Below are 13,777 nucleotides of genomic sequence, written 5' to 3' on the forward strand. Positions count from 1 at the left end.
CAATAGATGTCATGTGACCAGATGAACAATAGATGTCATGTGACTAGATGAACAATAGATGTCATGTGACCAGATGAACAATAGATGTCATGTGACCAGATGAACAATAGATGTCATGTGACCAGATGAACAATAGATGTCATGTGACCAGGTGAACAATAGATGTCATGTGACTAGATGAACAATAGATGTCATGTGACTAGATGAACAATAGATGTCATGTGACCAGATGAACATTAGATGTCATGTGACCAGATGAACAATAGATGTCACGTAGATGAACAATAGATGTCACGTGACCAGATGAACAATAGATGTCATGTGACCAGATGAACAATAGATGTCATGTGACCAGATGAACAATAGATGTCATGTGACCAGAAGGAATCATTAGAGTTATAACACATTCAATGAGTATGACAGAGTGTATGATAGTTGGTAGTCGGCATGGACCACGATGGAGACCTCCACGATGCATCAGGCAGATGGAGGTAGAGAGGAGTGGGCGGGGCATCAGCAGTGGGCGGGGCTTAATGTGACTACATACCATGTGTGGCCACAGGGGGCGCTGTTGGTCAAATGGTAAAGGCGTCCAGCATTGACAAAGGAGGTTTCCAGCATGCATGTGTGTGTGTGTTTGTGTGTGTGTGTTTGTACATGTGTGTGTGGGTGTGTGTGTGTGTCATGTTTCCTACAGTGTGTTATCTGATCCTCGTTTCCTCGGTGAGAAGCTGCTCAGCTCGGCATCAGCAAAAGGTAAATTTAGATATTTTACAATAATCTCTATCTTTTTGGTTCTTGATAGATCAGTGTGTGTGTGTGTGTGTGTGTGTGTGTGTGTGTGTGTGTGTGTGTGTGTGTGTGTGTTTATTGTTATGGACTTTAACACTAAAATTCTCTTTCTACTTTTTCTAACCCATAAACAAACCATTTTTCACTCTGAATTCCTCTCCACTACATTTTATAATCATGGAATGAAGATAAAGAAGTGAAACTAACTTGTTATTGTTCATTCTGAGCATCGTGTTCATGTCGAGTGATGAAACGTAATGTTCATAACTCTGTTCACCTGAGTGTAGAAACACCTGCAACTGTTAAGAGTTGTGTTTTTGATGAAGTGTATTCTCTCTACTGGTTGTATAGAAGTCTACGCGTCATGAGTTAAAGCTGCATTCTCTCTACTGGTTGTATAGAAGTCTATGCTTCATGTGTTAAAGCTGCATTCTCTCTACTGGTTGTATAGAAGTCTATGCTTCATGTGTTAAAGCTGCATTCTCTCTCCTGACCACCCGGGGGCGACTCCTCTGGTTGTATAGAAGTCTCTGCTTCATGTGTTAAAGCTGCATTCTCTCTACTGGTTGTATAGAAGTCTATGCTTCATGTGTTAAAGCTGCATTCTCTCCCCTGACCACCAGAGGGCGACTCCTGGCGATGCTGACGACCCAGAGCCAGAACTGCTACCGAGAGCAGATCCAGAAGGAGATGTTGACCCGCTTGTCCTGGAAGAGCCGCTATGCCCATCGCTACCCGACCTGCGGCGGCGACCCCCCGGGCGCCGGCCCCGAGCCGACCCGCCTGCCACAGCTTTCCCACATGTCAGCATTTTTGTGACTAAAATGTTGTTTGTCCAAAATATCTAATTTTTTTCCTCAGTTTTCTCTAATTGAATCAGATTTGTTCGTGAGTGTGAACGTTGTGCAAACTGATCTCGTGTTCATGCCCCGCCCACCAGGGCGGCCCCGCCTCCCGTCAGCAGGACGACCCAGAAGCAGAGTGCCTTTCCTCCTCCTCCTCCTCCTGCTCTTCCTCCTCCTCCTGCTCTTCCTCCTCCTCCTCCTCCTGTGCTCTCCTTGGAAGGAGATGGCCGTCTCCGTGTGACGCCTCTGATGAGGCCAGTTTCTCCTCAGACCAGACGAGCTCTCTATGAGGACTCATCGCACCACGTACGAACCCCCGGTTACCCGATCAGTTGTTCGCCGGCTCCCCGGATGTCTTTACTTCTTTTCTAGGTTTTTATTTACTTCCACCGACAATCCACCCAAAAGCACCAGGGAAGATTTATCATCATTAAAAACATGCAAAACGAGGCGAACCCCCAATCACAAGCCGACGGCTTCGCAAGACCGAGAGACCTTTCAAACACTTCCTGTCCCGTCCAGGTGCTCCTGGTGTCACGAGGCGGTGCACCTGAGAGCTTCTGGACAGGAGGGCTTCAGGGAACTTGTTCAGCCGGAGATGAAGCACCAAGCCGTGCGTCTTCAACTGTTATGCATGGCAGAAAAAATAGGATTTAAAATGTCCCGACGGGTAGATAAAGTCGATCCTTAAAGGTTTCTATAGAGTCCTTTCGCGGTCGGTCGGTGTTCAGGAAGTTGTTCTGCCCCCAACAAGTTCAACTGTGATTCATTAAAAAAAAATTAACTCCAAACGTTCTCCGCAGGGAAAAGGGCGGAGTCTGTACCTGCAGAGGCGGGGCCACGTGAGGCCCGAGGAGAAGTTCGACTTCCCTCTGCTCTCGTCCTGGGAGTACGGGTGGAGGCTGGGTGAGTGGAGGCTCCACCCCCTAAAGCTGTCAGGAACAGGGGGGTTTGAAGGGTGACCTCTCGTCAACCCGGAGCCTGTTTTCTGTGTTTCTGTGTCTTGAGTGACGAAAGGGAACGCCGATGTTTTCGGGTTCGTCCGGTGTTGCGCAATATCGCCGATGAACGGGATTTTTTTTTGTCGGGTTTAGAAATCGTATCAATCGATTTGTTTGTCAACGACTCGCTCAGATGATTATTATTACGGAGGGAAAACCCCCTCAGAGAAAAATTAAAAGGAAATAAATGTTTTAAATGAAAGATCGTTAACACGTACAGGTGAGAATGATGTGGACGCCATTTTGAATGTGGTCATGAACCAAAATATTGGACAAATACAAATTGACATATCGGCTTAAATGTCTGCATCATATTCTGCATTTTAATTTGTGTTTAAATTGATGTTAAATCGTCTTCGATTGAACTGCAGAATAAAACACACGTATCTGTGTATCTACTGAACGCCGCCCACCTGGGTCCTCAGGTGACTTCACTCTGGACTACAGGACTCCGGCCCGCGCCAAGTCCTCGGTGGTGAAGAACACCTTCTACGCCCGGAACGGCATCTTCGGCAGCCTGTCGGCCACCGACGCGCTGGGCTGAAGTTCACCTCCGGGCCACCAGGGGTCGCTCTTTTAGTGAGAATGGCTCAAAGCAGACAGGATCTTTATGTGATGACACCATTTTGTTTCGAGACGCTCCCTGATGTGAACAACAAATGTTCCACCGGTTAAAGTCACAGTTAGAAACTATTTTGGGATCATGACAAATGGCATTCTTTGGATAAAATCTTGGTACTTGATCAATAATGAACAGAAATATTATTAAATCTCACAGTTTGTCGTGTGTTTTGCAAAACCTTCTAGATGTTGTTGTGTTTGGGTGATTTGATTAAAACGCTTTGGTTGGATCGAACATATTTTAAATATCTCATATTGTCATGTTGACGAGGGTCTTGGTGTGAATGGTGCTCGTCTACTTCCTGTCTGCTTACCACCCACACGGCTGGGAGGTTAAGTGTCCTCCAACCCGATCCTGTGGGATGGATAATGAATGAACACCTGGCCAGGTATCAGTCACAAAGACGATCCGATACCTCAGTGCTTTAAACAGGAGGAGGAAATGTTACTAAACCCTCGGTAACTACATTCAGGCAAGCAGAGCGGTTTCATTCCTGTTGTGAGGATGTATTAACAAAGTATGAATAAAGTATTAATGAAGTATTAACAAAGTATAAATAAAGTATTTATAAAGTATACACTTATTTAATGTTTAGATGAGCTCATCATTTTCTTTCTTTCTTTTGGTCACGTCTCATGGGGTCATCGGACCCTATGAGACGGCATAGATCCTATCTGCTGATGGATCATCGAGGTCTGGGTCGTGGAGTTCCTGCTACCAACTACGCCACTGTCCTGTTTAGACTCCGCCCACTGTTGAGACTCCGCCCACTGTTGAGACTCCGCCCACTCCTCCTCCCCACCGCCATCTGCCTGATGGATCGTGGAGGTCTCCATCGTGGAATATGCCTACTATGAACTATTCATACACTGTCATATTCATTGAATGTATTTTAACTCTAAATCTGTCCTTCTGGTCACATGACATCTATTGCATCTGTCCATCCTGGAGAGGGATCCTCCTCTGTTCTCTCCTCAAGGTTTCTTCCCTTTTTTTCCCCTGAAGGGTTATTTGGGAGTTTTTCCTGGTCCGATGTGAGGTTTTGGGGCAGGGATGTCTATGTGTACAGATTGTAAAGCACTCCGAGACAAATTTGTAATTTGTGAAATTGGGCTATACAAATAAACTGAATTGAATTGAATTGGTCGACTCCTCTGGTTGTATAGAAGTCTATAATTCCTGTGTTACAGCTGCATTCCCTCTACTAACCACCAGGGGGCGACTCCTCTGGTTGTATAGAAGTCTATAATTCCTGTGTTACAGCTGCATTCCCTCTACTGACCACCAGGGGGTGACTCCTCTGGTTGTATAGAAGTATATGCTCCATGTGTTAAAGCTGCATTCTCTCTCCTGACCACCAGGGGGCGACTCCTCTGGTTGTATAGAAGTATATGCTTCATGTGTTAATAAGATTACAAAATAGGAATAGCAATAGAGAATTTATTTATTTTAGGCAATTGTTTATTGTTCAGAGAGATGATCCGTCACATTCAGGTAACTTTATCTTTACATTAATTAATAATTAATTAATATATATATATATATATATATATATATATATATTTAATGTGGAGAGGATTAGTTTTACTCACCGGTCGACTTCTCGGGGACAAAGAGCAGCAAGAAAGAAGAGATTTCCTCTTTTGGTGAAGAGGTCAAGACTTCTCATTAGACACACACACACAGACACACACACACACATACACACACACACACACACACACACACACACACACACACACACACACACACACTGAAAGGAAATCAAACTTGAGATTTGACAGAAATATTGATTGTTCAAAGTTGTTGGTTTAAAATATTTAAGATATTTTAGGTGTTTTAGACACAAATAGAAAAAAACTTAACAAATAGTATATTTACTGATTTATATTCTTAATAATTTTAACAATGTTATGAAATGAATAATGATAATAATCATCTTTTTAGACTCAACTTCATTTATATATTAATAAATAAATATATATATAAATACATATAGATATTAATAAATATGTATCTATATATATGTATATATTAATAAGTACATATATATTAATATATTAATATATAGATATATTTATTAATAAATTTATATGTTAATATGAATTAATAAATGTATTTGTTGATGTATTAATATATAAATATATACGTATATTAATATATATATAAATAAATATATATATATATGAATATATAAATAAATATATATGTATATGTAATGTATATGAAAAGGCTTATATTTCTGTTTCAATAAATAAAAGGTGTGGGCGCGCCCTCTCGTGGTCATATGATGCAATAACAGCAGACTGACCACACGCTTCAATCTATAAATCTTTAGTCAATATTTAGCGACAAGCATCAACTCTGAGATTCAATCAAAAGCTTCTTCTACATTCACGTGTTTCATTCACTAAGTTTATTCACCTGAGATCCTCAAGTATTCACATTCGTTATACTTCTACTCAACTAAATATTGTACTTTCACACCACATTTATCCGACTGAGTGACTTTTCATGTGAATGAAGTAATAAAAACTTGATAAGATTTATAAAACAGACACATTGTAAAATCTCTTTTAACTTTTGACACTTTATGAAAGTGTCAAACTGGATTAACAGTCATCGGTTTGACACAAATACAAAAACAAAGAGATGATAACGATTAAAAAAACACTTCTATTGTTATGTATATACGTTCCCGAGACTCTGCTCATCATTCATAATCATCTCTTTCCTCTGGAGACGTGGATCTCTTCCTGCATTATCTGCAGCGGGACTTGATTCCAGATGTTAAAGTATGGAAACACCCTCTGGCTGAAGGTGTGTGTGAGGGTGTGGATGTGTGTGTCGGTGTCGGCGTGGCAGAACGACAGCTCCCCCCGGCTCCAGTCCAGACGGACCCGGATCCTCCGGGGCCTCTCCGTCACCGTGACGATGGTCTGTGGACGTGACGGACAGACCGCCGTGTACCCGTCGTCATGGAAACCCATCCGGCACAATCCGGACTTTATGCCTCCTTTCCTTTGGACGGATTCTGCGGCCACGCCCACAAACCATTCCGGATTTCCTCGGAGGTCCACGGCCCAGCTGTGGATCCCCGAGTCGAAGCCCTCGGAGCCCAGGACGATACAATAACTATCAAACCTCTCGGGGTTATCCGGAAGCTTCTGTCTCGGTCCGCATGTCACGGTGGTCAGGTCTGCAGACAGGACGAGTTCTGGATGAGCGGTGTTGGGGTCCAGAACCACGGGAGTGTAGGAGACCAGGTCCTTCATGCTGTCCCAGATGTTGAAGGGCAGGTTGCCCAGGTGTTGGGCCTCGTCCATCAGAGCTCCTGAGAGCAGCTGTGGATCCTCCAGCAGGGGGCGCCGCTGGACTCTTTCCACTGCAGCCTTGTAGGCGTTGAGGAACGAGACGTCTTGGGCTCTCAGCTCGTCCTCTGTGGCTCGGACTGTGTCTGAGAGAGCTGCGATCTCTCTGCTCAGGGCCTCCATCTTCTCCTTCATCGCCCCACTCTTCTGCTCCTCTTCCTCCCTCAGTGCAGCCAACCTGGCCTCCTCGTCCTCCTCTAGAAACCGGTGAAGCTTCTTAAACTGATCCTTGATCTGGCTCTCTGCTCGGCGGGCCTGGACCTTCCTGTGCTTTGCTGTCAGGTCAGACTTCACTTTGACTTGTTCGAACACCTTCAGTTTCTCCTTTAAGGGCTTCAGAGATTTCTGGAGCTCCTTTTTGAGACCTTGTGCAACTTCACCGATGGGTCTGAATCTGTGGTCGGTGTGTCTCCCTGAATCTCTGCAGACCAGACACACCGGCTGCTGGTGGTCCAGACAGAAGAGTTTGAGTTCCTCAGAGTGCAGACTGCAGAACAACCCGGAAGCTCTCTGCTCTCTCTGCAGTAAGAAGGACTCACACAGGTTCTTTAAAACCAGGTTACAAGTTGGTTTACTCCTCGAGGACCTCCTCCTGCAGACGGGACACTCCTGTAGTTGCTGCTCTCTCCACCATCCCTTCAGACAGTCTCTACAGAAGCTGTGGCTACAGGACAGAACCACCGGGTCCTTGAAGACGTCGTGGCAGACGGAGCAGGAGAGATCCTCCCATCCCAGAGACATTTTTCACGCAGCAGGCCAAACAGGAAGTTGGCCAACCGGGTCCTCCTCCCCCCCCCCCCTCCCCCGCTCCCCTCCTCCAGAGAGTAATGTTCACTCCGAGTCGGTTCCCCCTCTTCAAAGCTGTATCTCTGTCTCGCTCCGAGTTGTTCCCGTGGGTCTGGAAGAGATTGTTATTGTCATTTCCTCGTCTGTTTCCTGGTTCAATGGAGTTGGAGGCGGAGCTTAGCACGTCGGGTTTCGGAGGCCGTCCACATACCTCCAGAGGGAGGAGCGGCGACAGAAACACGACGAGTCGCGTCTCGCCGGTCGTCTGCGTCTCCGGGCACGACGGAGGAAAACAATGGAGGTATTAAGACTCTGAGCATCCTGAGAAAGAGTCTTTCAATAACTCACAACATCAAGACGGAATGTTCAGTATTACATGTGAAATGAGTCGATCCCTCCATCAGGGACGTGTGAGAGGAATCCTCAGCCGGTCTGAGAGGCACTGAGAATTCATTTGTCATAAAAAAACAGGTAAAAGTGCATTCAGAAGACGTCTCATTGGCCTTACAGTTGAAATGGAACAAATGAATGTGTTTTACTGTGTTTGAATGAAGTTATTAGGGTGCAGAATTGGGGGAAGTTTATATTCTTTAAATAACAGAAGAGGTTCATTTGAACCCCAGAGGACAAAAGATGCAAATAACTTTGAAAAAAAGGGTCCTCACTAAACTTTGACCCATGCCACTCTGTAATGAGCCAAACAGCCACAAATAATATGAAGTCAGGATAATGAATAGTTTACTTTTTAATTTCACTGTATATACTCTAACATAAACGAAGTCGATCGCCCGATGTTCTAGAATGGAGAGAACAACGTGTTGAAGGAGGAGACTGAAAGTAAGAAACACAATTTATTGAAAATGCATTATATACGCTTTAAAAAACAGTCGGACCCAGCGGGGTTCATTTGATACCCCAGAGGACAAAAGGTGTACTGCAACCGGGAGGACAGGCCGAGGGTTAACGTGGTTTGGGGATGACGAAGAGGAGGAGGAGGGTACTACTTTGGGGATTTACGGTGTAATGGACGCCTCGGGGCACGTTGCCGTCGGGATGACCACCAAACGTTTCCCGTGTGAATAATGGAGGACGCTCATCGAGGCTCACGTGGTGGCCGGGTGCCATCTTTCTTTTGCGCCCCGTCAGGTGACCTTGGTGACCTCGGTGACCTCGGTTTGCACGAAGAAGAACCGGCGAAGAACGCCAGCCGGTTACAACTCGTTACAACCTGAGAGCTCGATTCAGTCAAAATGAGTTTGGGGAGGAGCTTATTGTTGTGGGAGGAGCTTATTGTTGGAGGAGCTCCTCCTGGCGGCTCATGCTGGCCATCTTCATCCGGAGAATCTGGATCTCCAGGCTCAGCTTCTCTCTCTCCAGCAGCAGGTTTCCTCTCTTCAGGTCCTGCAGATCGTCGTCTACGAGCGGCGGCTTCAGACCTGAAGGGAAACAAAAACACACAAAAGAGTCCTGAGGGACACGAGGACACGAGTTCACGAGGACACAAGGACACGGGGACATGAGTACACAGGGACACGAGTACACAAGGACACGAGTACACAGGGACACGAGGACACAAGGACACGGGGACACGAGTACACAAGGACACGAGGACACAAGGACACGAGTACACAGGGACACGAGGACACAAGGACACAGGGACACGAGTACACAGGGACACGAGGACACAAGGACACGAGTACACAGGGACACGAGGACACAAGGACACGGGGACACGAGTACACAAGGACACGAGGACACAAGGACACGAGTACACAGGGACACAAGGACACGAGTACACAGGGACACAAGGACACGAGTACACAGGGACACGAGGACACAAGGACACAAGTACACAGGGACACAGGGACACGGGGACACGAGTACACAGGGACACAAGGACACAGGGACACGGGGACACGAGTACACAGGGACACGAGGACACAAGGACACGAGTACACAGGGACACGAGGACACAGGGACACAGGGACACAAGGACACGGGGACACGAGTACACAGGGACACAAGGACACAAGGACACAGGGACACAGGGACACAGGGACACGGGGACACGAGGACACAAGGACACAGGGACACAGGGACACGAGGACACAAGGACACAAGTACACAGGGACACGAGTACACAGGGACACAAGGACACAAGGACACAGGGACACGGGGACACGAGTACACAGGGACACGAGGACACAAGGACACAGGGACACGAGGACACAGGACACAAGGACACAGGGACACGAGGACACAAGGACACAGGGACACGGGGACACGAGGACACGAGGACACAAGGACACGGGGACATGAGTACACAGGGACACAAGGACACGAGGACACAAGGACACAAGAACACGGGGACACAGGGACACAGGGACACAAGGACACAGGACACAAGGACAGAAGTACACAAGGACACGAGTACACAAGGACACAGGTACACAAGGACACAGGACACAGGACACAGGGACACAGACACAGGGGACAAGGACACAAGTTCACGAATACACGAGTACACAGGGACACGAGGACACAGGGACACAAGGACACAGGGACACGAGTACACAGGGACACAAGGACACAAGGACACGGGGACACAGGGACACGAGTACACAGGGACACGAGTACACAAGGACACAAGTTCACGAATACACGAGTACACAGGGACACAAGGACACGGGGACACAGGGACACGAGTACACAAGGACACAGGGACACACACAAGTTCACGAGTACACAGGGACACAAGGACACAAGGACACGGGGACACAGGGACACGAGTACACAAGGACACAGGGACACGAGTACACAAGGACACAAGTTCACGAATACACGAGTACACAGGGACACGACAAGGACACGAGGACACAGGGACACGAGTACACAAGGACACGGGGACACAAGTACACAAGGACACAGGACACAAGTACACAAGGACACACACGAGTACACAGGGACACGAGGACACAAGGACACAAGGACACGGGGACACAGGACACAGGACACAGGGACACAGTACACAGGGACACAGTACACAAGGACAGTACAGGACACAAGTACACAAGGACACAGGGACACGGGGACACAGGGACACGAGTACACAAGGACACGAGTACACAGGGACACGAGTACACAAGGACACAGGTACACGAGTACACGACACGGGACACAGGGACACGAGGACACAAGTACACGAGTACACAGGGACACAGTACACAGGACACGGGACACGGACACAAGGACACAAGGACACAGGGACACAGGGACACAGGGACACAAGGACACAGGACACAGGGACACGAGACACAGGGACACGAGTACACAGGACATGGGACACGAGTACACGGGGACATGAGGACACAAGTACACAAGGACACGGGGACACAGGGACACGAGTACACAGGGACACGAGTACACAAGGACACAAGGACACAGACACAGACACAAGGACACGAGGACACAGGACACAGGGACACAGGACACAGGGACACAAGGACACAGGACACAGGGACACGAGGACACAGGACAAGGGACACAGGTTCACAGGACACAGGACAGTGACACAGGGACACGAGTACACGGGGACACGAGGACACAAGTACACGGGGACACAGGGACACGAGGACACAAGGACACGAGTACACAAGGACACAAGTTCACGAGTACACAGGGACACGAGGACACAGGGACACGAGTACACAAGGACACAAGGACACGAGGACACAGGGACACGAGTACACAAGGACACAAGTTCACGAGTACACGAGTACACAGGGACACGAGGACACAGGGACACAAGGACACGGGGACACAGGACACGACAAGGACACAGGACATGAGTACACGAGGACACAGGGACACAAGGACACGAGTACACAGGGACATAGGACACGAGGACATAGAACACAGAACACGAGGACATAGGACACGAGGACACAGAACACGAGGACATAGGACACGAGGACATAGGACACAGGACACGAGGACACAGGGACATAGGACACAAGGACACGAGACACAGGACACAGGACACAGGACACGAGTACACAGGGACACAGTACAAGGACACGGGGACACAAGTACACAGGGACACGAGGACACAAGACACGAGGACACAGAACACGAGGGACACAAGGACACGGGACACAGGACACACAGTACACAAGGACACGAGGACACAAGTACACGGACACAGGACACAGGGACACAGGGACACGAGGACACAAGGACACGAGTACAAGGACACAGGGACACGAGGACACAGGACACAGGGACACGAGGTACACAGGACACGAGTACAGGGACACAGGACACAGGGACACAAGGACACAAGGACACAGTACACAGGGACACGAGGACACAAGGACACAGACACAGGACACAGGACACAGGACACAAGGACACAGTACACAGGACACGAGGACACAGGACAGGGACACAGGGACACGAGGACAAGGACACAAGGACACGGGGACACGAGGACACAGGGACACGAGGACACAAGGACACAGACACGGGACACAGGACACAAGGACACAGGGACACGAGACACAAGGACACAGGGACACAAGTACACAGGGACACGAGGACACAAGGACACGAGTACACAGGGACACGAGGACACGGGGACACGAGTACACAAGGACACAGGGACACGAGGACACAGGGACACGAGGACACAAGGACACAGGGACACGGGACACAGGGACACAGGACACAGGACACAGGGACACAAGGACAGGACACAGGGACACGAGGACACAGGGACACAAGTACACAGGGACACGAGGACACGAGTACACAGGGACACGAGTACACAAGGACACGGGGACACAAGTACACAAGGACACGGGGACACAAGTACACAGGGACACAGGGACACGGGGACATAGGACACAGGGACACGGACACAGGACACGACACAAGGACACAGGACACACAGGGACAAGGACACACAGAACACGAGGACACAGAACACGAGGACATAGGACACAGGACACGAGGACACAGGGACATAGGACACAAGGACATAGGACACGAGGACACAGGGACATAGGACACAGGACACAGGACACGGGGACACAGGACACAGGACAGGGACACAGGGACACAGGACACAAGGACACAAGTACACAGGGACACGAGGACACAAGGACACAGGACACAAGTACACAGGGACACAGGACAGTACACAGGGACACGAGGACACAGGACACAGGACACAAGGACACGGACAGGGACACGAGGACACAGGACACGGGACACAAGACAGGACACAGGGACACGAGTACACGAGGACACAGGGACACAAGGACACAAGGACACAGGACACAGGGACACGGACACAAGGACACAAGGGACACAAGGACACAAGGACAGGGACACGAGGACACAAGGACACAAGGACACGGGGACACGAGTACACAAGGACACAGGACAGGACACGAGGACACAGGGACACGAGTACACAGGGACACGAGGACACAGGACAGGACACAAGGACACAAGGACACGAGGACACGAGGACACAGGACACGAGGACACAGAACACGAGGACATAGGACACGAGGACACAGGACAGTACACAGGGACACAGGGACTAGAGTACACAAGGACACGGGGACACAAGTACACAAGGACACGGGGACACAGGGACACGAGTACACAGGGACAGGACACAGACAGGACACGAGTACACGGGGACACAAGGACACAAGGACACAGGGACACAGGGACACGATGACATGAGGACACAAGGACATAGGACACGAGGACATAGGACACAGGACACGAGGACACAGGGACACGAGTACACAAGGACACAGGACACGAGACACAAGGACACGGGACACAGGGACACAGGACACAGGACACAGGGACACAAGGACACGGGACACAGGACACAGGGACACAGGACAGGGACACGAGTACACAGGACACAAGGTACACAGGACACGAGACAGGACACGAGGACATAGGACACAGGACACAAGGACACGGGACACACAGGACACGAGTACACAAGGACACAGGGACACAGGGACACGAGGACACAAGTACACAAGGACACAGGGACACGAGCACAGGGACACGAGGACACAGTACACAGGGACACGGACACGGACACAAGGACAGGACACAGGGACACAAGTACACAAGGACACGGGGACACAAGTACACAGGGACACGAGTACACAAGGACACGGGGACACAAGTACACAAGGACACAAGGACACGGGGACACAGGGACACGAGTACACAAGGACACGAGGACACAGGGACACAGGGACACAAGGACACGGGGACACGAGTACACAGGACACAGGACACAGGGACACAGGACAGTACACA

General features: G+C 49.1%; 3 protein-coding genes across 5 annotated transcripts in view; 1 reads left to right on the forward strand and 2 right to left on the reverse strand.

Annotated features, from left to right (window-relative positions):
- The first annotated feature begins 641 nt into the window (after positions 1-641).
- Positions 642-4,396, forward strand: LOC130207746 (protein ATP6V1FNB). 3 transcript variants are annotated; one of them, XM_056436432.1, is made up of 5 exons: positions 642-756; positions 1,416-1,595; positions 1,733-1,943; positions 2,441-2,543; positions 3,064-4,396. In XM_056436432.1, exons 2-5 carry the CDS (start codon positions 1,432-1,434, stop codon positions 3,180-3,182), a joined length of 597 nt encoding a protein of 198 aa, XP_056292407.1. In that variant the 5' UTR covers positions 642-756; positions 1,416-1,431; the 3' UTR covers positions 3,183-4,396. The 3 variants fall into 3 exon arrangements, with proteins under 3 accessions (XP_056292407.1, XP_056292409.1, XP_056292408.1); XM_056436434.1 differs by having other exon boundaries at positions 1,757-1,943; XM_056436433.1 differs by lacking the exon at positions 642-756 and having other exon boundaries at positions 944-1,595.
- A 1,141-nt stretch (positions 4,397-5,537) lies between these two features.
- LOC130207739 (nuclear factor 7, brain-like) lies at positions 5,538-7,372 on the reverse strand. Its single transcript, XM_056436423.1, has one exon. It carries the CDS (start codon positions 7,370-7,372, stop codon positions 5,984-5,986), a length of 1,389 nt encoding a protein of 462 aa, XP_056292398.1. The 3' UTR covers positions 5,538-5,983.
- An 882-nt stretch (positions 7,373-8,254) lies between these two features.
- The window catches only part of LOC130207842 (deoxyribonuclease gamma-like), a 29,186-nt gene continuing 23,663 nt past the window's right edge, over positions 8,255-13,777 (reverse strand). The window contains exon 10 of the mRNA XM_056436564.1: positions 8,255-8,853. Coding sequence (XP_056292539.1) covers positions 8,705-8,853 — 149 coding nt within the window. The 3' untranslated portion in view covers positions 8,255-8,704. The remainder of the gene's footprint in view (positions 8,854-13,777) is intronic.

The sequence above is a fragment of the Pseudoliparis swirei genome, chromosome 18 (genome assembly GCF_029220125.1).
Source record: "Pseudoliparis swirei isolate HS2019 ecotype Mariana Trench chromosome 18, NWPU_hadal_v1, whole genome shotgun sequence".
Classification (NCBI taxonomy): Eukaryota; Metazoa; Chordata; class Actinopteri; order Perciformes; family Liparidae; genus Pseudoliparis; species Pseudoliparis swirei.